General features: G+C 36.7%; 1 protein-coding gene across 2 annotated transcripts in view; it reads left to right on the top strand.

The window, feature by feature from the left end:
• The window catches only part of LOC126356234 (uncharacterized), a 47,523-nt gene extending 46,056 nt beyond the window's left edge, over window positions 1–1,467 (top strand). For both annotated transcript variants that reach the window (XM_050007183.1, XM_050007090.1), the window contains one exon: window positions 1,273–1,467. In XM_050007183.1, the coding sequence (XP_049863140.1) occupies window positions 1,273–1,285 (13 nt within the window). In that variant the 3' untranslated portion in view covers window positions 1,286–1,467. The remainder of the gene's footprint in view (window positions 1–1,272) is intronic.
• The last annotated feature ends 23,055 nt before the right edge of the window (window positions 1,468–24,522 follow it).

Raw genomic sequence — 24,522 nt, 5'->3', positions numbered from 1 at the left:
GTTTTGATGGTAGTCTCCCAGGCTGCTGCTTCTTCTTGTGTAAGCTTGTAATTATAGGTTCTGATAGTAGGTTAAAGTTGACATTTGCCTTTAAATAAATAGTCTTGGACATGATGTCACTTTCCACCAGACAGTTTAATTGTAGATTCTGATACAGTTTCACAACTGTATACAGTATTCACACATATTGGTGATGACAACCAATGTTAACACACATCCACTTTTGTGCATCCCTGACAACCAATGTGTCGTCTGCATTGATATGTCAAAAACTACTAAAACCTCCAGGTTCAGGTTGGAGTTGTTGCTCTGGTTTTAGTTTATACACTTTTGAGGCAGGTTAATGTTATTTTAAAAAACCAGAAAAATGTGAAACACACAGGTTGAGAATAACACTTACAGTAACCATTGAAGATTATTTATGGGAATATGATAATATGATGTTTATATTGCACTGAAATTGGTATACTTAATTCGAATTGGGCATGTTTTCCACTATTTTGGCCAAATAGAAGTTTTGCAGTTTTGTGTTTTCTACAAATAGGTTACATCTGTATTATGTTCCCTTGCAGAATTTACAAATCAAAAAAGTAATTTTGGTGTGAGCAGTTTTGAGAATGAACAATGTTTTTGTGTTCAAAATTATGAAGCAATTTTTATATTTCAAATGTGGCTATTTTCTCTTTGGGATAGAACTGACAAAAATTAGGAAGCATTTCAGTTTCTCTGTTTCCTAAGTTTCTGGATGAGACATGAAGTTCCAAAAAAAGACAATTTAATTAATAATTTAACAAAATTGCACATTCACAATTTTCGTTGTTTCATTTGTAATTAAAATAAACATGGCTATTTCTATGATGGTGGCACTCAGAGACTTTTTTACATGTAATACGCATTTTGTCTGTTTCAAAAATTTATGTTATATTGATAATGGTATGGTGGCAAATTTGGTTGTAAGCCTACGTTGAAGATAACCTGTAATATGTGTATTAGATTACTTGTCTATGAAATTTATAGGGTGTCTACAGATGTTATCCATCGAAATATTGTGTGAACAGTTTGTAAAGATGAACTAGAAAGTTTTATTGAATCTACTGATACCATATCCATATTGTTATAACATACAATCTATGCTTCCTGTGATTACTTTTGATTGTCATGCTTAAAGATATCACTTGCTGATAAAAAATTCTGCTCAAATGCAGAGGTAGCTACTTTTTTGATAATATATTTAAGTATTAACCATATGAAATTTACTGTTATTGTTCACAGGTTTGGAAAGTAAGGGGCAGAGATGCTGAATCTTTGAAGATTTGTGAAATACTTAATTCCAAGTGCTAATATTACTACTTACATAATTCATCTTCCAGTTAAATTACATTGTTGTTAGCAGAATAATTATATGTGTAATTTATTTTCTATATTAACAATTCACAATAAAGAAAATTATGCTCTGGCATTATCCAATATCATGTAATACTCAGATTGCCTGTTCTTAAATCAAAATTGGCAACATCATAAATAGCTTTGGCAGCAGACATCAGATGTCACAGTGCTACAATACTCATTGACCTACACATGTTGCAAAATTGGTAAAGCTTTTGTTTTCTCCAGTGAAACGTTGCTACCCAGATTTGTTGCCAATTAGCAGAAGTCACCTCACATGGGCTGAGCAAGCCACTTGTAGAAGTTAACCACTGTTTGCTTATAATTTGTCAAATTTTTGTTTAGAGAGAGTCAATAATGATTAAATTCAAAGAATCTGAGAAGAGTTCAAAAACTTTCTAGTGTTAAAACTGCAATGAAACCAATCCTGAACACGAAGATAGGTTAATAAATATTTTTTTACCCCCCAAAATCAGTATCAAATGAGCTGCAGAACGAAGTTAGACACATGCCAAGGAGTGAAAAAAAAAGTGTGTAAACTATGCAACTGCACAAATCAAGCTGTTTATCACAAACTTTTTATTGAAGCATAGTCAGCATTCAAATAATAACTTGTGAGAAAAGTTTATAAGCATTACTTTTCATCAGTTTCATTTATTTAATCTGCATGTAATTCTATGAAATATCCCCACAGCAGAAATAAAATGTAGTGGAGCTAGGATTTGGAGTGGTGATGCTGGGTTGGGATGCATGCACAAATTAAAAAAAAAAAGCATTTATTTACACACAAAAATCCAATTGACAAGACCATCCTCAAGGGATGTACCCAGTTCCCATTCACAATACAATGAATTTACTTTAAAAGGAATTATCAGTCTTGAAACTACCATAAAAATAAACTCAAATCATTTACTTAAAACAATCAGGTATCATGCACTCATGCATACCCTCTAGTACCCCCAGCACAAAATACCACAAAACCTAAAAAACAGTTTCATGCCACAATTATTAATCATCAAAGGGAAGTTTGCTGGAATACATGATAACTAACATTAGCCTTATTCCTGGTGTCCAACAGTGCCATAAACAATTTATGACAATCTGCTGTCTGCTGCCCAACACTGAATATCACGCATTTGGATAAATCTTATGCCAACTGACAAGAAGCAAATTAAACACAGTTACTTAAATTGTATGGGTCCCAGCTTATGGTAAATTAAACTAAATCTGTAGAAATTCTAGGTCACTGATTGGCAACAAAATAACTGTCTTCACAGACAGATCAACCTCCAAATAAGAACATGGGGCCCTAAGACACACAGGAACTCTGTTGTTATACATACAATGTCTTCCTCTGCACAAACTGAATCTGACTGGTACCAGCCCAAAACAGTCCATTGATGACAAGACAGTTGGATGGCCTAACTTGGCAGTGGCTTAGCACTTGATGGACCTATCATGTGGCACCACTATTACTTCATGACAGCGAGCCCCATAGCTCCCTTCAGTCTTTGTGGCACACCAGGTTGTTACTCGCACAGCATACACAACCCATGCTGAGAACATCAACAGAAGTTTTGAATCCAGTGTACATCATGATTGAATAGTACCATCACATAAACTTTGTACAATATGGCTACAGAGAACATAGTGAAACGAGATAGAGGACAACCTGCAAGAGAACAGGATAATGTGACTATTGAGTCAAATTGAAGGGCTATAAATGATGAGTCATAGGTAGAAAATATGTGTAATAATCATTTCTTAAATATAATAGAAAATGTAGATACAAACAGTTCATGAGAAAAATGTAGCAGTGTGCTGAAAAAGCAACTCTAATAAAATTCAGTCATATGAATATCGCATGAACTTCTCCTTCTGAAATCAAGAAAATTACCTACTTTCTCAAAAATAAAAACTCGTCTTGATTTGATGATGTTTCCAAAAGAGCACTTATGACTTATTTCCCTGTCTTATCTTAAGAATGGAATGCATCACTAATGCAAGGCATTTTTCCAGAGAGACTGAAATTTGTCACAGTTAAAGTCCACAGTTAAAGAGCTCTACAAAAAAGGTGATAGAAGAGATGTCAATAACTATCAAACTGTTTCACTGCTCACATCATTTTCCAAAATTTTTGAGAGTTTGATATATTCTAGAATAGTTCCCTTCTGAGCAACAATAATATCATCAGTAAATCAAAGGATTCTGGAAGGGTTACTCAACTGAGAATGCCATTTACACATTCATTCACCAAGTTTTAGTAGTATTGAATAACAAAATAGCACAGATTGATATTTTTTGCAGTCTGTGTAAGGCATTAGATTGTGTGAATTATGGCATTCTCCTAGATACACTGAGATTTTATGGAATTGATGGTATCACCAATGAGAATTTTCTTAGTTAAACTGAGGTTTTATGGAATTGATGATATAGCCAACCAAAAAAATGCACAAAGTTGTATTTAGTAATTCAACCAATGTAATCAGGGAAGATTTTTCTGACTGGGGCGAAATCACATATGAGGTTCCCCAAACCTTAGTATTAAGTCCATCATTGTTCCTCATATATGTATATGATTTTCTGTCTAATACAGAAAAAGCAGAATAAGTTCTTTTTGCAAATGACACTAGTATTGTAATCAATCCAAGCATACATAGAGCAACAGAGGACAATGTTCATAAAAGTGGCAAACTCTTATTTCTTTCCACGTTGTGCTTGGGCAGGGTTGCCACAGATTTCACCAAACGGAGCATTACCTAGTCATAGTTGCACAAGTGAGTGTATAGCACTGTTGATGTACGGCGGCAGTTTCCTGATGATGGTTGCTTGCCATAGCCGTCTGGTTCATATGTGATATCTGGGGTACTATTATCTTTCCCATGTGTAGAATTCAGAAAGATGTATTCACAATCTTTGCATGAATTAGGAAAAAATGAAAGCGAGAAATGGCCAGTCCTACAAAAATATGAAAGAATTACTTAATCAATTGATCTATGTGGTTTGTTGTATAACATAGCTAATTTTTTGCTTCTAAGGAAAATTATTTCATATGGTGGTGTAATAAGAATGTTTCTGATTTTATTTGTGTTTTAAGAAATATATATGTGTAGCTAACCCTATTTCACGAGGGAATTTTGAAGTATGTCAATAGTGTTATATAATAATAGCTGGATAAGTAATGGATTACAGGATGTCATATGTACTTTATGACATACATTTACCTGAAATTTTCACACAAATATGGCTAATGATCTGTACGATGGGGATTTTAAGGGCACCGAAAACTACTGCATTAGGAACTTTGTGTGTGTGTGTGTGTGTGTGTGATATAAAGAGAAGCATGACTGATGTTGATGGAATGCTAAAAGTCTGTATGTATTGAAGGAAATGGAAAGTCTGAAGGAGGTGAGATGTGTTGGTCATATCAAGATGGGATTAGTGAGGGAAAGTGGACAGATCATAAATTCTGCTGGTGAAGATTAAAGAATAACAGCTAGTACCAATGTCAGTGGAAATGTAGGCCATAGAGTTAATTGCCATCAACATTTGTGATTTAATTTAGGATGTTTAAAAGAAGTAAATGGCAAAGGTGACTGCTAAAACATGGAAAACTATAATGTAAATCTACGGGAGAAATGACAAAACTGCAGTTTAAAGGACAACTGCTTTACATGTGTTCCATCCCCACACATGGAATAGGATCAGTTACCTACCATGTCTTTCCATTTAATTGTTTTTACACAACTGGTAATTAGTTAAGTTGTTGTCATTGTGGTCTTCAGTCAAGTCAGGTGTGATGCAGTTCTCTGTGCCACTTTATCCTGTGCAAGCCTCTTCATTCTGCATAATTATTGCAAACTACATCAGTTACAAGCCTCCTTACTATAATGAAGCCTTGGCCTCCCTCTAAAATTAATCCCCCTCCCTCTCCCTGACAAACACACACACACACACACACACACACACACACACACACACACACACGCACACACACACTCCCTCTTCCTTCCATTACCATATTAACATTTCCTTAGCCCTCAAGATCTTATCTATCACTCACATTTGGTCATTTTTTCCCCCAGTCCCATCATTAGTTTTTCAAACTCCCTATATGGTCTTCAGCATTCTCCTGTAAAATCACATTTCAAAGGCTTCTATTTTCTTTCTGCATGAACTGCTTATTGTCCACATTTCAAATACTTTCAGAGAAGACTTCCTTGCACTTAAATTTGTATTATGTGACAGCAAATTCCTCTCTCTTAAAAATTATTTTGTCGCTATATGTGGCCTTCATTTTATATCCCCTCTACTTCAGCTATCATCAGTTATTTTTTTGCTCAAACAGCAAAACTCATCCCCCTTCCAAGTCTTTTACTATCTCTGGCAGACTCAGAATGTCATTGGCAAACCTCAAAGTTATTTTTCTTCTCACTGTACTTTAATTCCCTTTCCAAATTTCTCTTTCGTTTTCTTTACTGCTTCCTCAGTGTACAAAATTGAATAAAATGAGGGATACACTACAACCCTTCTCAACTACTAGTTCCTCTCATGACCTATGCTTCTTGTAACTGCAGTCTGGTTTACATACGGGTTGTAATTAACCTTTGCTCCCACTATTTTATCCCTGATACTCTCAGAATTTTGGAGTGTGTATTACAATCAATACTGTCAAAAGCTTTCTCTAAATCTACAACTGCAATAAATACAGATTTGCCTTTCTTAAAACTATCTTCTAAGATATGTTATAGAGACACTTTCGCCGTGTGTGTGTGTTTCCACATTTTTCTGGGTCCCAAACTGATCTTGCTTGAGATCAGTTTCTACCAGTTTTTCCATTCTTCTGAAAATAATTGGAGCCAGTCCTTTGCTATGACTTATTATTCACAACTGTCACTGTCTGACTTTTAGGGAATTGAAATTATTACATTCTTCTTAAAGTCTGAGAGTATTTTATGTGACTCATGTCACATATCTTGTACACGAGAAGGAATAGTTTTGTCGGGGCTGGCTCTGGACATTTTCAGTGCTCTGTCAAATTCCACTCACAATATCATATCTCCCATTTCATCTTCATTACTTCCTTTTCTCTAATGACAGTGTTGCCTGAAAGTTAATTTCTCTTGCATAGCCCTTGTATATACAATTTCAATTTTTCAGCCTTAGTTTCTTTGCTTAGTACTGGCTTGCTATCTGAGCTTTCAATATTAATACATGTACCTCTTTTTTCTCCAAATGACAGTTTAAGTATCCTATAGGTAGAATCTATCTTTCCTATAGTTATGCATGCTTCCACAGCCTTATATTTGCACTCTGGCCCTATTTACTTAGCGTTTTTGCACTTTTATCAATCTCACTTTTTAGACATCAATATTCCCTTTTGCCTGCTTTACTTGCTGTATTTTTATATTTCCTCCTTTCACCAATTAAAAGCAATACATCCTGTGTTAACCAAGTATTTCTGCTATACCTTGCCTTTTACCTGTTGCCTTCACTATGTTATCTTTCAGAGCTACTCTTTCATCTTCTATCCTATTTGTTTCTCCTATTTCATTTCATTGTTGCCATATCTCCCAGAACTTTGACAAACTACTAGGTCTTTAAATTTATCCAGCTAGCATCTTCTTAATGTCCTACCTCCCTGTAATTACTTAAGTCTGTTGTGTACGGATTCAGGGGGAACTGGCCACCATCTGTAAACAGCTGGAAGCTGTGTTGGCCATGGTCGACAGGCTTCAGGCTGTTGCCCTGGGCCACAGTGACATTGGGAAACCTGAGGTCAGCACTTTGGTGCCTCTGAAACCTGTAAAGTTGCCTGGGATCTCTGATGCCACTGCACCCTCGGATTTGGATGTCCCTGCCGGTCGACACTTCCCTGACGGTGATTGGCGAACTGTGGCAGGATCGAGAATCCCTGGGCGGAAGGTGAAAGTTGGTGCTGGCTCCAAGGCTGTACCCTTATGCGTCTGTAACAGGGTTGAGGTACTGCCTGCTGCTGAAAGTAATTCTGAGCCAGCAAAGGTGGCCTCGCCTGTTGCAGCAGTGGCCAGTCTTCCTGAGAGGCTGGACAAGCGCAGGGTGGGATTGCTTGTCATAGGGAGCTCCAATGTCAATACTAATGACATGTGTTGCTATGGATCAGAAGAGATTCTCTCTGGTTTCCAGCGGCTATCTGAGTTGGTGAAGACTGCCAGTGTTGCTAGCAAGATGAGGGCAGAACTCACCATCTGCAGCACTGTTGATAGGACAGATTGCAGACCTTCAGTACAGAGCCAAGTGGAGGGTTTGAATCAAAGGCTCAGATGGTTCTGTGACCATGCAGGCTGCAGATTTCTTGACTTGCGCCATAGGGTGGTGGGGTTTTGGGTTCTGCTAAATAGGTCAGGTGTGTACTACACAAAGGAGGTGGCTACATGGGTAGCAGGGGCTATGTGGCTTGGACTGCGCGATTTTTTGGGTTAGACAGTCTCAGGAAAGATCAAAAAGGGCTCCAGTCTCAAAGGGTACAGGGCAAAGAAACAATGAGAATCTACCCAGCAGCAGTCGACATTGTTGTTGTAAATTGTTGTAGCTGTGTTGGAAAAGTATCAGAGCTTCAAGCACTGATAGAAAGCACTGAAGTTGAGATCGATATAGGAACAGAAACCTGGCTAAAGCTGGAGATAAATTGTGCCAAAATTTTTACAGAGGTGCAAACTGTGTTCACAAAAGGATAGAATAAATAAAGCAAGTGGTGGTGTGTTTTGTCTGTTGGTAGTAGTTTATCTTGTAGTGAAGCTGAACCAGATAGTTCCTGTGAATTACTATGAGTAGAAGTTATATTCAACAGCCATTCCAAAATAATAATTGGCTCCCTCTACTGACCCCCTGATTCAGATTATATAATAGCTGAACTGTTCAAAGAAAACTTGAATGTCATTACAAATAAGTACCCCACTCATACAATTATAATTGGTGGTGACTTCAATCTACCCTCAATTTGTTGGCAAAAATACATGTTCAAAGCCTTTGGTAGACAGGAAACAACTTCCAAAATTGTATTAAATGCTTTGGCTGAGAATTACTTTGAGCAATTAGTTCATCGACCTCCACAAATTGTAAATGGTTGTGAAAACACACTTGACCTCTTAGCAACAAATAATCCTGATCTAATAGAGAAGCATTATGATGGACACAGGGATTAGTGAACACAGGGTCATTGTAGTGAGGCTCAAAACCATATCAACCAAAACCACTAAAAATAAATGCAAAATATATTTATTTACAACAGCAGATAAAAAGTAGCTTGGTGCCTTCCTAAGAGGGAGTCTCCATGCCTTCCAAGCTAATTATGTAAATGTAGACCAGATAAGGCTCAAATTCAAAGATACAGAGCATCGTCTGAACCTGGAAGAAATGTCAGCTATGAGTGATGTAATCAAAGGAAGAACTACTGTGGAAACCAGTACAAAACCTGGAAATAATAAAGTAAGTGCATCAAATAGTTATAATGACAAATGTGATTCCACAAACAATGTCAATCAGGAACATATGAGTCCAGATAATAATTACAAACAACAACAGCCGTGCACTGTAAATTTTTCGATCATGTTGTATCCTAAACAAAGAAATGTGATTTAAAAAATCAGTCAACTGGCCTCAGGTGTCAAAAAAGAACAAAAAGTGTTGATTTTTGCTGATAATTATGGACCTCAGATAGCAGAAAAGGTAGCAGATACACAAACTAACGTAAGTATCCAAGCCTTTGTCAAACCAGCAGCAGGCATTGCAAAAATGTCAAAAACAGTGGTAAAATCACGTGAAAACCTTAACCCAAAAGACTGTGTCCTAATTTGTGCAGGTGTGAATGATGTTGACAGAGATAAAGGTAGTGAACTTGTCACTGTTCTTGAAAGTGTGCTACCCAAACTAGGCAACACAAATGTAGCTGCTGTAAATCAACCACACAGATACAACCTTCCTCCTTGGTCATGTGTAAATAAATCAATAGAAAGATTAAACAAAGAGATAGATGCTGTATGCAAAAAGTTTCTGTTGTTGTGGTCTTCATTCCTGAGACTAGTTTGATGCAGCTCTCCATACTACTCTGTCCTGTGCAAGCTTCTTCATCTCCCAGTACTTACTGTAACCTACATCCTTCTGAATCTGCTTAGTGTATTCATCTCTTGGTCTTCCTCTACGATTTTTACCCACCACACTGCCCTCCAATGCTAAATTTCTGATCCCTTGATGCCTCAAAACATGTCCTACCAACCGGCCCCTTCTTTTTGTCAAGTTGTGCCACAAACTCCTATTCTCCCCAATTCTATTCAATACCTCCTCATTAGTTATGTGATCTACCCATCTAATCTTCAGGATTCTTCTGTAGCACCACATTTCAAACGCTACTATTCTTTTCTTGTCCAAACTAGTTATCATCCATGTTTCACTTCCATACATGGCTACACTCCATACAAATACTTTCAGAAACAATTTCCTGACACTTAAATCTATACTTGATGTTAACAAATTTCTCTTCTTCAGAAACAATTTCCTTGCCATTGCCAGTCTACATTTTATATCCTCTCTATTTCGACCATCATCAGTTACTTTACTCCCTAAATAGCAAAACACCTTTACTGCTTTAAGTGTCTCATTTCCTAATCTAATTCCCTCAGCATCAGACATCTTAATTACACCACATCTCATTATCCTCATTTTGCTTTTGTTGATGTTCATCTTATATCCTCCTTTCAAGACACTATCCATTCCGTTCAACTGCTCTTCCAAGTCCTTTGCTGTCTCTGACAGAATTACAATGTCATCGGCGAACCTCAAAGCTTTTATTTCTTCTCCATGGATTTTAATAACTACTATGAATTTTTCTTTTGTTTCCTTTACTGCTTGCTCAATATACAGATTGAATAACATCAGGGATAGGATACAACCCTGTCTCACTCCCTTCCCAACCACTGCTTTCCTTTCATGACCCTCGACTCTTATAAATGCCATCTGGTTTCTGTACAAATTGTAAATAGGTTTTCGCTCCCTGTATTTTACCCCTGCCACCTTCAGAATTTGAAAGAGAGTATTCCAGTCAATATTTTCAAAAGCTTTCTCTAAGTCTACAAATGTTAGAAACGTAGATTTGCCTTTTCTTATTCTTTCTTCTAAGATAAGTTGTAAGGTTAGTATTGCCTCACATGTTCCAACATTTCTACGGAATTCAATCTGATCTTCCCCGAGGTCCGCTTCTACCAGTTTTTCCATTCGTCTGTAAAGAATTCACGTAGGTATTTCCCCCTAGGCCGTCAGTAGTTCTAATGGAATGTTGTCTATTCCCGGGGCCTTGTTTCGACTCAGGTCTCTCAGTGCCAAGTCAAACTCTTCACGCAGTATCTTATCACCCATTTTGTCTTCATCTACATCCTCTTCCATTTCCATAATATTGTCCTCAAGTACATCGCCCTTGTACAGAGCCTCTATATACTCCTTCCACATTTCTTCTTTCCCTTCCTTGCTTAGAACTGGGTTTCCATCTGAGCTCTTGATATTCATACAAGTGGTTCTCTTCTCTCCAAAGGTCTCTTTAATTTTCCTGTAGGCAGTATCTATCTTATCCCTAGTGAGATTAGCCTTTACATCCTTACATTTGTCCCCTAGCCATTCCTGCTTAGCCATTTTGCACTTCCTGTCAATCTCATTTTTGAGACGTCTCTATTCGTTTTTGCCTGCATCATTTACTGCATTTTTATATTTTCTCCTTTCATCAATTAAATTCAATATTTCTTCTGTTACCCAAGGATTTCTACTAGCCCTCATCTTTTTACCTACTTGATCATCTGCTGCCTTCACTACTTCATCCCTCAAAGCTACCCATTCTTCTTCTACTGTATTTCTTTCTCCCATTCCTGTCAATTGTTCCCTTATGCTCTCCCTGAAACTCTCTACAACCTCTGGTTCTTTCAGTCTATCCAGGTCCCATCTCCTTAATTTAGCACCTTTTTGTAGTTTCTTCAGTTTTAATCTACAGTTCATAACCAACAGATTGTGGTCAGAGTCCACACCTGGCCCTGGAAATGTCTTACAATTTAAAACTTGATTCCTAAATCTCTGTCTTACCATTATGTAATCTATCTGATACCTTTTAGTATCTCCAGGATTCTTCCATGTATTCATCCTTCTTTTATGATTCTTGAACCAAGTATTAGTTATGATTAAGTTAGGCTCTGTGCAAAATTCTACCAGACGGCTTCCCCTTTCATTTCTTCCCCCCAATCCATAATCACCTACTATGTTTCCGTCTCTCCCTTTTCCTACTGACAAATTCCAGTCACCCATGACTATTAAATTTTCGTCCCCCTTCTCTAGCTGAATGATTTCTTTTATCTCATCATACATTTCATCAATTTCTTCATCATCTGCGGAGATAGTTGGCATATAAACTTGTACTACTGTAGTAGTGGGCTTTGTGTTTATCTTGGCCACAATAATGTGTTCACTATGCTGTTTGTAGTAGCTTACCTGCACTCCTATTTTTTTATTCATTATTAAACCTTCTCCTGGATTACCCCTATTTGATTTTGTATTTATAACTTTGTATTCACTTGACCAAAAGTCTTATTCCTCCTGCCATTGAACTTCACTAGTTCCCATTATATCTAACTTTAAGCTATCCATTTCCCTTTTTAAATTTTCTAACCTACCTGCCCGATTAAGGGATCTGACATTCCACGCTCCGACCTGTAGAATGCCAGTTTTCTTTCTCCTGATAACGACGTCCTCTTGAGTAGTCCCCGCCCAGAGATCCGAATGGGGGAACTATTTTACCTCCAGAATATTTTACCCAAGAGGACATCATCATTTAATCATACAGTAAAGCTGCATGCCCTCGGGAAAATTACGGCTGTAGTTTCCCCTTGCTTTCAGCCGTTCGCAGTACCAGCACAGAAAGGCCGTTTTGGTTAATGTTACAAGGCCAGATCAGTCAATCATCCAGACTCTTTCCTCTGCTACTACTGAAAAGGCTGCTGCCCCTCTTCAGGAACCACATGTTTGTCTGGCCTCTCAACAGATACTCCTCCGTTGTGGTTGCACCTACAGTATGGCCATCTGTATCGCTGAGGCACGCAAGCCTCCCCACCAACGGCAAGGTCCATGGTTCATGGGGGGGGGGGGGGAGGGGGGGGGGAAGTTATGTATGTGAACTTAATAAATGTAAGCATGTTAGACAGGTCCATGCACACCAGCCATGACCTACATTTAAATCACAGTTGGAAACAATTTTTGGTTGAAGAAATCTGTCGTCTAGCAAATTGGAGTCACAATAGGCCTAATACAGAAGGAGTCCAAAGTACTTTGGACAAATTGCTCATAAAGAAAGATGTGATGTCTTATAAAAAGGGTGAAAGACATTTTTTTAAGGGAGTAGACTGTATCACAAAAAAATGTGATGCAGAATTAAATTTCAAATATAGACTGAAGATTGTACACCAGAATGTACAGTCATTAACAAACAAAGTTGATGAAATAAATATACTCCTCAATAGTGAATGGAAAGATGTTTCAGTGTTATGTTTTTGTGAGCATTGGTTACAAAATGAGTATTTTCAGTACTTAAATATATTACATTTTAACCTTGCAAACAGCTTTTGTAGAATGGAATCAAAACATGGGGGAACTTGTATATATGCAAAAGAAAATGTAGATTATAAGAGTATAGCATCTGTTTGTAAACTTGGTTGTGAAAGAGACTTTGAAATCTCAGCTGTTGAATTAATGTCTGAAAACACTATTATTTTATGTGTGTATAGATCTCCTGTTAGCAATATAAGTTTTTTTTTTCAAAAAAAATGGACCTTGCTTTAGGCAAACTTAAGACAACTAGGAAAACAGTGCTACTATGTGGTGATTTTAATATTGACTTTCTGAGCCATAGCCCTCACAGGAAAATGTTTTTAAATATTATAAAAGCCTACAGTCTTTGTCTTACTGTTAGCTCTCCAACACATAAAACTAAAACTAATGTCACTCTCCTTGATCAGGTATGTGTAAACATGGACAAGAGTACATTAGAAAACTTTGATACCGGCTATAGTGACCACCTTCCGCAATTACTGACCATACCTATAAATTACATTTCGACCAGTACAGAAAATGTTATCCATAAAAGGATTTATAGTGGGAAAAATATTAAATACTTACAGTACCTTGTCAGTGAACAATCTTGGAGAGAAGTATATGATACCTCTAATACTAACGAAAAGATGGATCATTTTTTGAACATTTTGAAGCATAATTTTGACATAGCTTTTCCACAAAGGAAAGTGATTTCCAAAAGCACAGATAGATTCAAAAACTGGATTACACCAGGCATCAGAGTATCCTGTAAAAGGAAGTGGGAACTTTTTCTGCAGTCAAAAACAAACAGCAGTGCAGAATTTATTAATTATTTCAAAAAATACAAGCTAGTTTTGAAACGTGTCATAAAGGAGGAAAAAATTAAGGAAAACGACAAATATAGTATGAAATCATCCAATAAAACTAAGTTCATGTGGAAATCTGTGCAGAATCTTACAGGGAAGAAGACAACTCACAAAAATATTGTGATATCACATGATGGCAAGAATGCCACTGACCCTAGGGCAGTTGCAAACAGTTTCAATTCTTACTATGCAAGTGTTGCTGGAATATTAGTGAAGGAAAAATTTGGAAATCCACCTAATATAACATGGAAAGAACTTTCATCTATTGAAATAAATAATATATCCATGTTCCCCAGTCCAGTAAGCCCAACAGCGCTCCTAAATACAATTAATTCACTGAAGAGTACGTATTCAACTGGTATTGGTGATATTCCAGATTATATTATAAAAATAACAGCAAGACAAATACTTTCACGTCTATTGGACATATGCAATTCATCCTTATCATGTGGTGTCTTCCCTCAGCAACTGAAAATGGCAAAAGTAATACCCCTATATAAAAATGGTGATCATCAGTATATGGGTAACTTTAGATCTGTGTCTCTATTGTCAGGGTTTTCAAAAATTATTGAAAAAGTGTTCCTTTCAAAACTAACTACATTCTTTGACAAGAATAATATTATTTCTGCATGTCCACATGGCTTCAGACCACAGAGATCAATTGAAACTGCCACTTTCAATCTGATAAACCATGTCTTAAATGCAGTGGGCAACCACAGAAACATCTCAGGTTTATTCTTGGACCTAACAAAAGTTTATGATGTGATTATTCTATACTCCTGAGGAAGATCAAATGGTATAGTGTAAGAGGTGTTCCAAATCAATGGATTAAATCATATTTGGAATATTGCTCTCAGGTAGCTGAAATTAAGTACATGGAAGGAAATGAACTCCAGTTACACCTTTCAGAACCATGTGGACTAAGTCATGGTGTTCCACAGGAAATGTATGTCAGGCCATAAAAGATTTCAGGAAACAAAAGGCAATTATAAGAATAATGAAACAAGTGAGAAGCAGAAAATCATGCAAACCTTCCTTTAAAGATCTAAAGATCCTCCCCCTTCCCTGCATTTATATACTGGAAGTAGTCACACATGTCAAAAAAAGCATACTGAGAAAAGAAAACCTTTTTCCTCAAAACAAAACTGTCCGTGATTACAGTACCAGGTAGGACAGTGACATACATGTTAATCATTGTAACACCACATTATGCCAAAAAGGTGTATATCATGCAGGAAGAAAACTTTACAACAGATTACCAAGAGATATAAAATCTCTTACTGAACTACAAAGTTTTAAAAAGTCTGTAACATCCTACCTCCTAAAAAACTGCTACCATTCAATCTCACAGTATCTTATGCAAGAAAAAATCTAATTTGTATATTTAATTGTAGAAATAATTTATAAATATACAGTATTTAAAAAATTTGTAATTATTAACTGTATAGATCCAATTTGTCATAAAAATTTATAAAATGTATGTCTGACATTTGAAAAACCAATAGCTAAAAAGGTTTTCTGTCCAATATCCTGTGTATAATATATGTAGTGAAAGAGAGATTTATATGGACAAATAAATAAATAAATAAACAGCAGTTTCCTGTAATTCCTTCACGAAAGAAGATAAAGTAAATATTACAGAATTTGAAACCAGAACAGCTGTTAGCTTGAGTGACATAAAAGTAGATATCATAGGGGTTGTGAAACAACTAAAATCACTTAAGAAAGACAAGTCTTCTGGTCCAGATGGTATACCAATCAGGTTCCTGTCAGAGTATGCAGACACAATAGCACCTTTCTTAGCAATCATATACAACTACTCACTTGACGAAAGGTCTGTTCCTAAAGACTGGAAAGTAGCACAGGTCACACCAATATTCGAGAAAGGAAATAGGAGTAGCCCATTGAATTACAGACCCATATCACTGATCTCAATTTGCAGTAGGATTTTGGAGCATATATTGTACTCGAACATTATGAACCACCTTGAACAAAATGACTTATTGATACATAACTAACACAGGTCCAGAAAATATCTTTCTTTTTCACCATGGCTAGCTCTTTATTCCCATAAAGTAACGAGGCAACAAGGGATCTCAGGTCCATTTCATATTCCTATATTTCCAGAAGGCTTTTGATACTGTTCCTCACAAGTGACTCTTAACCAAATTGCGTGCATGTGGAGTATCGTCTCAGTTGTGTGTCTGGATTCGTGATTTCTTCTCAGAGAGGTCACAGTTTGTAGTGACGTATGGTAAATAATTGAGTAGAACAGAAGTGATATCTGGCATTTCACAAGGTAGTGTCATAGGCCCTCTGCTGTTCCTGATTTACATAAATGATCTAGGTGATAATCTGAGATTGTTTGCAGATGATGCTGTAATTTACCATCTAGTAAAATCATGAGATGATCAATTCCAATTACAAAATGACCTAAAGAGAATTTCTATGTGGTGCGAAAAGTGGCAATTGGTACTAAACCAAGAAAAGTGTGAGGTAATCCACATGGGTACTAAAAGAAATTCGATAAATTTTGGGTATATGATAAATAGCAGAAACCTAAGGGCTGTCAGTTTGACTAAATACCTAGGAATTACAACTACGAGCAACTTAAATAGGAAATATCACACAGATAATATTGTGGGTAAGGTGAAACAAAGACTGCGCTTTGTTGGCAGAACACTTAGAAGATCCGACAAACCCACTAAATAGTCAGCCTACATTACACTTGTCTGTCCCCTGCTGGAATATTGCTGTGTGGTGTGGGAGGACACCAAAAAAGTGCAAAGAAGGTCAGCTTATTTTGTATTATCCCACAATAGGGGTGAGAGTGTCACTGATATGATAAGCGAGTTGGGAATGCAATCACTGCAACAAAGGCATGTGAATTGCAGAGTAAGCATGTAGATGCAGATATAGATTTAGGTTATTATTTGCAATGAGATAGCTGCTGCGCAATGAAGGCAGAGGTGCGTGGCTCAACCCCATGATTACATCAAGTTTTTTCTTTTTAAAAAGAGCCATGTGTAGCCCAGTTACCTAAGGTGCAAACACTGTCAGGTTATGACACAACTGATTTGCTCCTGTGGGATGCAGTTGAAAGAGCAGATACTCAACAGAAAAAACTATTAGGTAACATTGCATTCTTAAGTTATCCTTCTAATCAATCAGTGAGTCAAGATGTATATCATAACAGAGTTAAACAAGCTGTACTAACATCTCCCTACAAAACTGGAGATTGGCAAACCACCTATAATTATAGATTGCTTCAGTGGTTCCTGTCCTTTCAAGTGTTTGAGAATGTAGCTGATGATATGGACATGATTCATTTCACTAAATGGACCTTATTAATTGGCTCTCAGTTTCACTGTTGTTGTGGATGGTCCACATCTAAAGGATTGCCAAAGCATTTAATTGTATGACTACAAAATTTCACTTGGAATGCTTAAGTGTTATGGCGTTATTGACATCTCTCTTGTAGGGATCTAGTCTTATCTTTATGAGAGAAAACAAACCTTGTCACTATTGTAAAAATAACTTAAGAAAAGTTGAAAATAACGTTTGTGCTTCCTAAAACATTAGTATTGGGACCACTCTTGTCCTTAACCTACATAAATGATCTTCCAGTGAATTTAGAGGGCAGTTACAAACTGTCAGGTTTGCTGATTATACAAGAGCAATAATGGTGCATCCAGACTCTGTCTTACCAGGTGATAACTGAACTTGCCTTCAAGTGGTTCACCACTAACAGTTTAAGTCTTAATCTCACAAAACATCATGTTAAATGATTAAAAACTAGAAAAAATTACCTTTTAGTGCCAGAAGCAGACATCAATGTTGATACACTAAATGAAACATTCTGCGTATGGATAACAAGTTGAAACAGAGTCAACACACTGGGTGACCCAGCAGTTTTGATCAATTTTCAGGGATATAATATGAACACCGATTTGAAGCAAGAACATTCATATGGACATATCTCCTGTTACAAATTGTTTCTGAAGTAGAACACATCTGATGTACATTTGCTTTTTGGGGTAGTGGTTCACACTTATGGGTCTCACTCAAATAACCTCTCTGATATTTCATTCTAAGACAACATACCACTCTCTTTTTCAGTCACTTTGCTTGGAATTTCTGCCATTAAACTAGCCTGATGAAGGTGGAGTTGCTGATGGGCTTTTCTGAGAGAAATAGTCCAAGGGACTGAGAGTGTATCAGAGAAAAGCATTGGTTACCTGTGTTTGTACGTGTGCTGTCTAAAGTCTCACAAATCTACGCTAATGAAAAATATACAGATTTGGTGCATTTGAAATGCATGTGGTAATGTTTACTAACTGTTGTACCTGAGTAAATCTGAAAATGTATGAAATAATACAGAAAATAAATAATAGTGTACTGTAGACTGGAGTTCTTTTGGCCAGTTTCAGCTTGTCTTTTTATATGTAGAAGGAAACAAAGGATAGTGGCAGAGAGAAAATTTCAAATACATTTTAACTGTATTGTTAGAGATTTATACCATCAATTAAGTAAGTTATTAAACAAAAAACATCACATCAGTTGTACCACAAAAAAGAGGGCCAATGTTTTACTTGCACGGGGGGTACTTTCAGTCAACAATTTCTTCATGAGAAAATGTTAATATGATATCAGAACGAAGTAAAGTCCATGAATATCTCTAGAGTAGACATTAAGTAACACGAGGAACAAAAAAAACACTGCGTTTTGAAGGTATGGACAGGGAATGCTGAACTTTATTCTGAGAATGATACAGTAAATATACAAGTGTAGTATATTTCATCAATGACAAAGTAATTTTCAAGTTTCATCATGGATATTATTTGCAGAGAGACCATATCATATGTTAAAGCTACTGGACAGTATGGATATGAGCACTGTTACACAAATTACTGAAGCTCTGGTACCTGAAAGTAGTCACATTTTATTAGTTGTGTTGGGTTGATAATACTTATCAAGTACAGTTCACTTTAGCACCCTCATCACTCACTTCAGTCCCAGTTCCAGAATATGATTCTTTCTTGTATGAAAATGTAGCATATTGCCAAACCACTCATTTATCTTTCACATTTGGTGGTGCTCAGTTCAATTCAATTCAATCTCTTTATTCGTCCATAACAACATACATTGTATGGATGTAGTCAATTACAATATAATTTTTTATATTTAATTTGTTACAAAAACTTGGATAATAAAAATGAATATTTCATATGAGTATATATAAATATTATTACTTTTCCATACTCAAATATTGTTCAATGTTATAAAAACTATGTATTAGTAAAAACTGTTTAAGATATATCTCAAATTTATGAAATTCTTTAATTTTCTTTATTGTAGAAGGTAATGCACTAAAATGTATTTTGGGCTGGTAGTTTACATATTTTTGGTAGAGTGCTCGTTTGTGGGTGTCTCTGTAAAAATACTCTCTGTTCCTTGTTTCGTGGTTATGAACCTGATTATTTAACGCTGAAAATTCCTGGTGAGTTTTCAGAAAGCAGACACATTCATAGATGTATAAGCTAGGAAGATTCATTATTTTAAGTTCTATAAATATTTCCCTGCATGACAGTCCACAGGGAACCCCTTTCATTATTCTAATAGCCCTTTTTTGAATTTTGAAAGGTTGTTTTGCCATACCTGTATTTCCCCAGAACATCACACCATATCTAAGCAAACAGTTCATATAAGGATAATAGGCACACAGCAATGATTCAGTGTTGCAACATTCCTGAAGCATTCTTAGCACATAGCAATATTTACTTAGTTTTTTACTCAATACTTCTAGATGCTTTTCCCATTTCAAGTGCTCATCCACCCACATACCTAGGAATTTTGGGTATGGAACCTGTGCAATAACATAGTTTCCTAACTCAGCTTTTACTCTTCTTCTAGCTTTACTTATAAAATTAAGAAATTCAACAACATCGTTTTATCCTATTTATGATGAAAGCATTATCGCTAAACCATTTTCCTGTCTCATTTATTGTCCTAGATACACTCTTCTGTAGTGTATCCTTGGTGTACCCTTTTATAAAAATGCTACTGTCATCGGTGAACATCACCATTTCTGCAACTGTCAGATGGTTTGCAAATCGTTTATATACACCGAGAACAACAGAGGGTCTAACACAGAACCCTGGGGAAATGCCATGAGTGGAAAGACTTACCTTAAGGGGAAAAAGGACAGGTATACACTCGCACACACACACATATTTATCCGCACATGTGCGAATTGGAATGTCTCCTTACCCTCTCCCTTAAAACCCACATCCTTTTGTCTTTCCCTCTCCTTCCCTATTTCCTGAAGAAGCAACCATTGGTTGTGAAAGCTTGAATTTTGTGTGTATGTTTGCGTTTGCTTGTGTGTCTATCGACCTCCTAGCGCTTTTGTTTGGTAAGTCACATCATCTTTGTTTTTAGATATATTTTTCCCACGTCGAATGTTTCCCTCATCTATAAAAACAAAGATGATGTGACTTACCAAACAAAAGTGCTGGCAGGTTGATAGACACACAAACATACACACAAAATTCGAGCTTTCGCAACCGGCAGTTGCTTCGTCAGGAAAGAGGAAAGGAGAGGGAAAGATGAAAGGTTGTGGGTTTTAAGGGAGAGGGTAAGGAGTCATTCCAATCCCGGGAGCGGAAAGACTTACCTTAGGGGGAAAAAAGGATAGGTATACACTCACACACACACACACATGTCCATCCGTACAAATATATATATATAACAATATTGGTCTGCTTGTGTCTGTGTATGTGCGGATGGATATGTGTGTGTATGTGTGTGCGAGTGTACACCTGTCCTTTTTTTCCCCTAAGGGAAGTCTTTCCGCTCCCGGGATTGGAATGACTCCTTACCCTCTCCCTTAAAACCCACATCCTTTCGTCTTTCCCTCTCCTTCCTGAAGAAGCAACCATCAGTTGCGAAAGCTAGTAATTCTGTGTGTGTGTTTGTGTGTTTTGTTAATGTGCCTGTCTGCCGGCGCTTTCCCGCTTGGTAAGTCTTGGAATCTTTGTTTTTAATATATTTTTCCCATGTGGAAGTTTCTTTCTATTTTATTTATATAACAATATATATATATATATATATATAAAACGATGAACAAAACACACGAACACACACACAGAATTACTAGCTTTTGCAACCGATGGTTGCTTCTTCAGGAAAGAGGGAAGGAGAGGGAAAGACGAAAGGATGTGGGTTTTAAGGGAGAGGGTAAGGAGTCATTCCAGTCCTGGGAGCGGAAAGACTTCCCTTAGGGGGAAAAAGGACAGGTGTACACTCGCACACACACACATATCCATCCGCACATACACAGACACAAGCAGACCAGTCTTTGCCACTCTTTGGATCAGAGCACTGGCAGGGCCATTTACTCAATACTGGAAGTCAATGCAGCTTCATAAGCATGGAACTAGTTAACAGTTTGGAATTATGAAACATCACCCACCAACCATTAGCTATTACAATATATGGGTAACCATGTCCATAAATCAGAGATTTGCTCACTTATGCTGTGCTTTGAAAGTGGGAACATGTACAGGTACTCACCAACTCCAACCGTTCCACAAGAATTGATAACCAAAACCTACATCATTCTGCTTCCAAGAGCAATGCCTTGTAGAGATTCCTTTTAGAGATTCTTATAGATGGAGATCAATACTGGAAGATAATAAAAAATGACCACTAATACATCTTGCTGATACTGTAATTCCAGATCTGAATGTATTTTGAATTGGCACATTACTGTGAACCATGTACACCTGTGGCAATACAAGGACATGCATCCCTTCTGCGACTTAGAAATAATGGTAATAAAACATCAACCAGAGTAACTGCCCTTGTCAAAACATGCCACTATTTAGCAAGAATTCCATGATACATTCCAAATGGAAGGTGGAGGAAGAGAGGTTTCAGTACAAAGAAAGAGAGATGTGATGATTTCCTCAAATCATCGCACTGCAGGAAAATAGTTCATACATTGACAAAGAAAATTTATTAACTTTCAATTTCATGAGATGTATCAATCTCAAATTTTGCTTTACATTCAGAATGAACAATTTAAAAATAATCAGTATGTAGGAAGCTACAATTGCTACTTTCTATCTTCCTCACAAGTGGCAGCAAGCAAAGACTGGGAGTTATGAAATGGGTAACTTTATTTGACATTTCATCATATTAAAATGATTCAGTGCCACATAATGACCCTGGATACAGGTCATAAACTATTGCCTGAAATATTGTCAATTTTATTTCACTTCAGGATGTTCCTGAAACAATGTCAGAGATGGCACTTGAGCTTTCTTACAACTGTCTTTCAACATCAGAGACAGAAACTGAATGATGTCCTTCTGGTTTCATATTAAGAAGAAAGAAATGTACTTTGGCAAACTATGAATTCTAATATAATAAAAGCACATGGAAAAGGGAAGGACAGTCACTCGCAGAACATACTATCATCTCAGGGCATAAATTGGGACATGGAATCATATTCAATCTTTTTCAATCACTATCTCATAACTGAGAAACTATGTGATGAACTTACTACAAAATGCCAGTTAATGCATATGACAGCAAGTTTATACAACTCTCAAGGGATATTTTCATCATTATCTATCACAGGAATGAGTCTTCCTCAGGATACATTGTGTAAAGGCATACAATGGGTTGAGATTCTGTCTACAGATGGAAAATTCTTACTTTGTGACTCACTCATTTGTTGACAGATGGTTAAAACTGTACAGTTAAACACCAGAAGCTTCATATGTTCAGGTATTTTGTGATGCATCAGAAAGAGCTTATGGAGCTGTACTGTACAGCAGAAGCTCTGAGACTATAAACATATTAGTTTGGCTGGTCAGCACTCATAAACAGAGTATTCCCTATCACAAAGGTGACACTTCTGCCATTTCAGTTTTTAAGTGCCTTACTCGGTTAAAGACTTCTGAGATATTTCAACAAATTAACTGGATTTTTTGTCAAAAATGTACTAATATGAAGTGATTCCATGTTTGGATATGAAGCAATATAAATTGCTGGGATATCTTTGTTTTTAACAGAATAAATGAAATTTTATTTGTTCTGATAATGTAAAAACATTTCATGCTAATAATATTGAACTAGCTTTGAGGGATGAAGTAGTGAAGGCAGCAGAGGATCAATTAGGTAAAAAGATGAGGGCTAGTAGAAATCCTTGGGCAACAGAAGAAATATTGAATTTAATTGATGAAAGGAGAAAATACAAAAATGCAGGCAAAAAGGAATGCAAATATCTCAAACATGTGATTGACAGGAAGTGTAAAATGGCTAAGCAGGAATGGCTAGAGGACAAATGTAAGGATGTAGAGGCTTATCTCATGAGGGGTAAGATTGATACTGCCTACAGAAAAATTAAAGAGTCCTTTGGTGAAAAGAGAACCATTTGTATAGAAGAGCGATGTACTTGAGGACAATCTTATGGAAATGGAAGAGGATGTAGATGAAGATGAGATGGGAGATATGATGCTGTGTGAAGAGTTTGACAGAGTACTGAAAGACCTGAGTTGAAACAAGGCCCCGAGCGTAGACAACATTCCATTAGAACTGCTGAAAGCCTTGGGAGAGCCAGTCCTTACAGAACTCTACCATCTGGTGAGAAAGATGTATGAGACAGGTGAAATACTCTCAGACTTCAAGAAGAATACAATAATTCCAATTCCAAAGAAAGGAGGTGTTGATAGATGTGAAAATTACCAAACGATCAGTTTCATAAGCCACGTCTGCAAAATACTAACACGATTTCTTTACAGACGAATGGAAAAACTGGTAGAAGCCAACCTCAGGGAAGATCAGATTGGATTCCGTAGAAATGTTGGAACAAGTGAGGTAATTCTGGGCCTACAACTTATCTTAGAAAGTAGATTAAGGACAGGCAAACCTACATTTCTAGGATTTGTAGACTTAGAGAAAGCTTTTGAAAATGTTGACTGGAATACTCTCTTTCAAATTCTGAAGGTGGCAGGGGTAAAATACAGGGAGCGAAAAGCTATTTACAATTTGTACAGAAACCAGATGGCATTTATAAGAGTCGAGGGTCATGAAAGGGAAGCAGTGGTTGGGAAGGGAGTGAGACAGGGTTGTAGCCTATCCCTGATGTTATTCAATCTGTATATTGAGCAAGCAGTAAAGGAAACAAAAGAAAAATTCATAGTAGGTATTAAAATCCATAGAGAAGAAATAAAAACTTTGAGATTCACTGACGACATTGTAATTATGTCAGAGACACTAAAGGACTTGGAAGAGCAGTTGAATGGAATGGACAGTCTTGAAAGGTGCATATAAGATGAACATCAACAGAAGCACAACTAGGATAATGGAATGTAGTGTAATTAAGTTGTCTGACGCTGAGGGAATTAGATTAGGAAATGAGACACTTAAAGTAGTAAAGGAGTTTCGCTATTTGGGGAGCAAAATAACTGATAATGGTCAAAGTAGAGAGGATATGGCAAGGAAAGTGTTCTTGAAGAAGAGAAATTTGTTAACATCAAGTAATGATTTAAGTGTCAGGAAGTCGTTTCTGAAAATATTTGTATGGAAGTGAAACGTGGACGATAAATAGTTTGGACAGGAAGAGAATAGAAGCTTTCGAATTGTGGTACTATAGAAGAAT

Source organism: Schistocerca gregaria, chromosome 1 (genome assembly GCF_023897955.1).
Source record: "Schistocerca gregaria isolate iqSchGreg1 chromosome 1, iqSchGreg1.2, whole genome shotgun sequence".
Lineage (NCBI taxonomy): Eukaryota > Metazoa > Arthropoda > Insecta > Orthoptera > Acrididae > Schistocerca > Schistocerca gregaria.
This window is presented reverse-complemented; position numbering and strand designations above follow the sequence as displayed.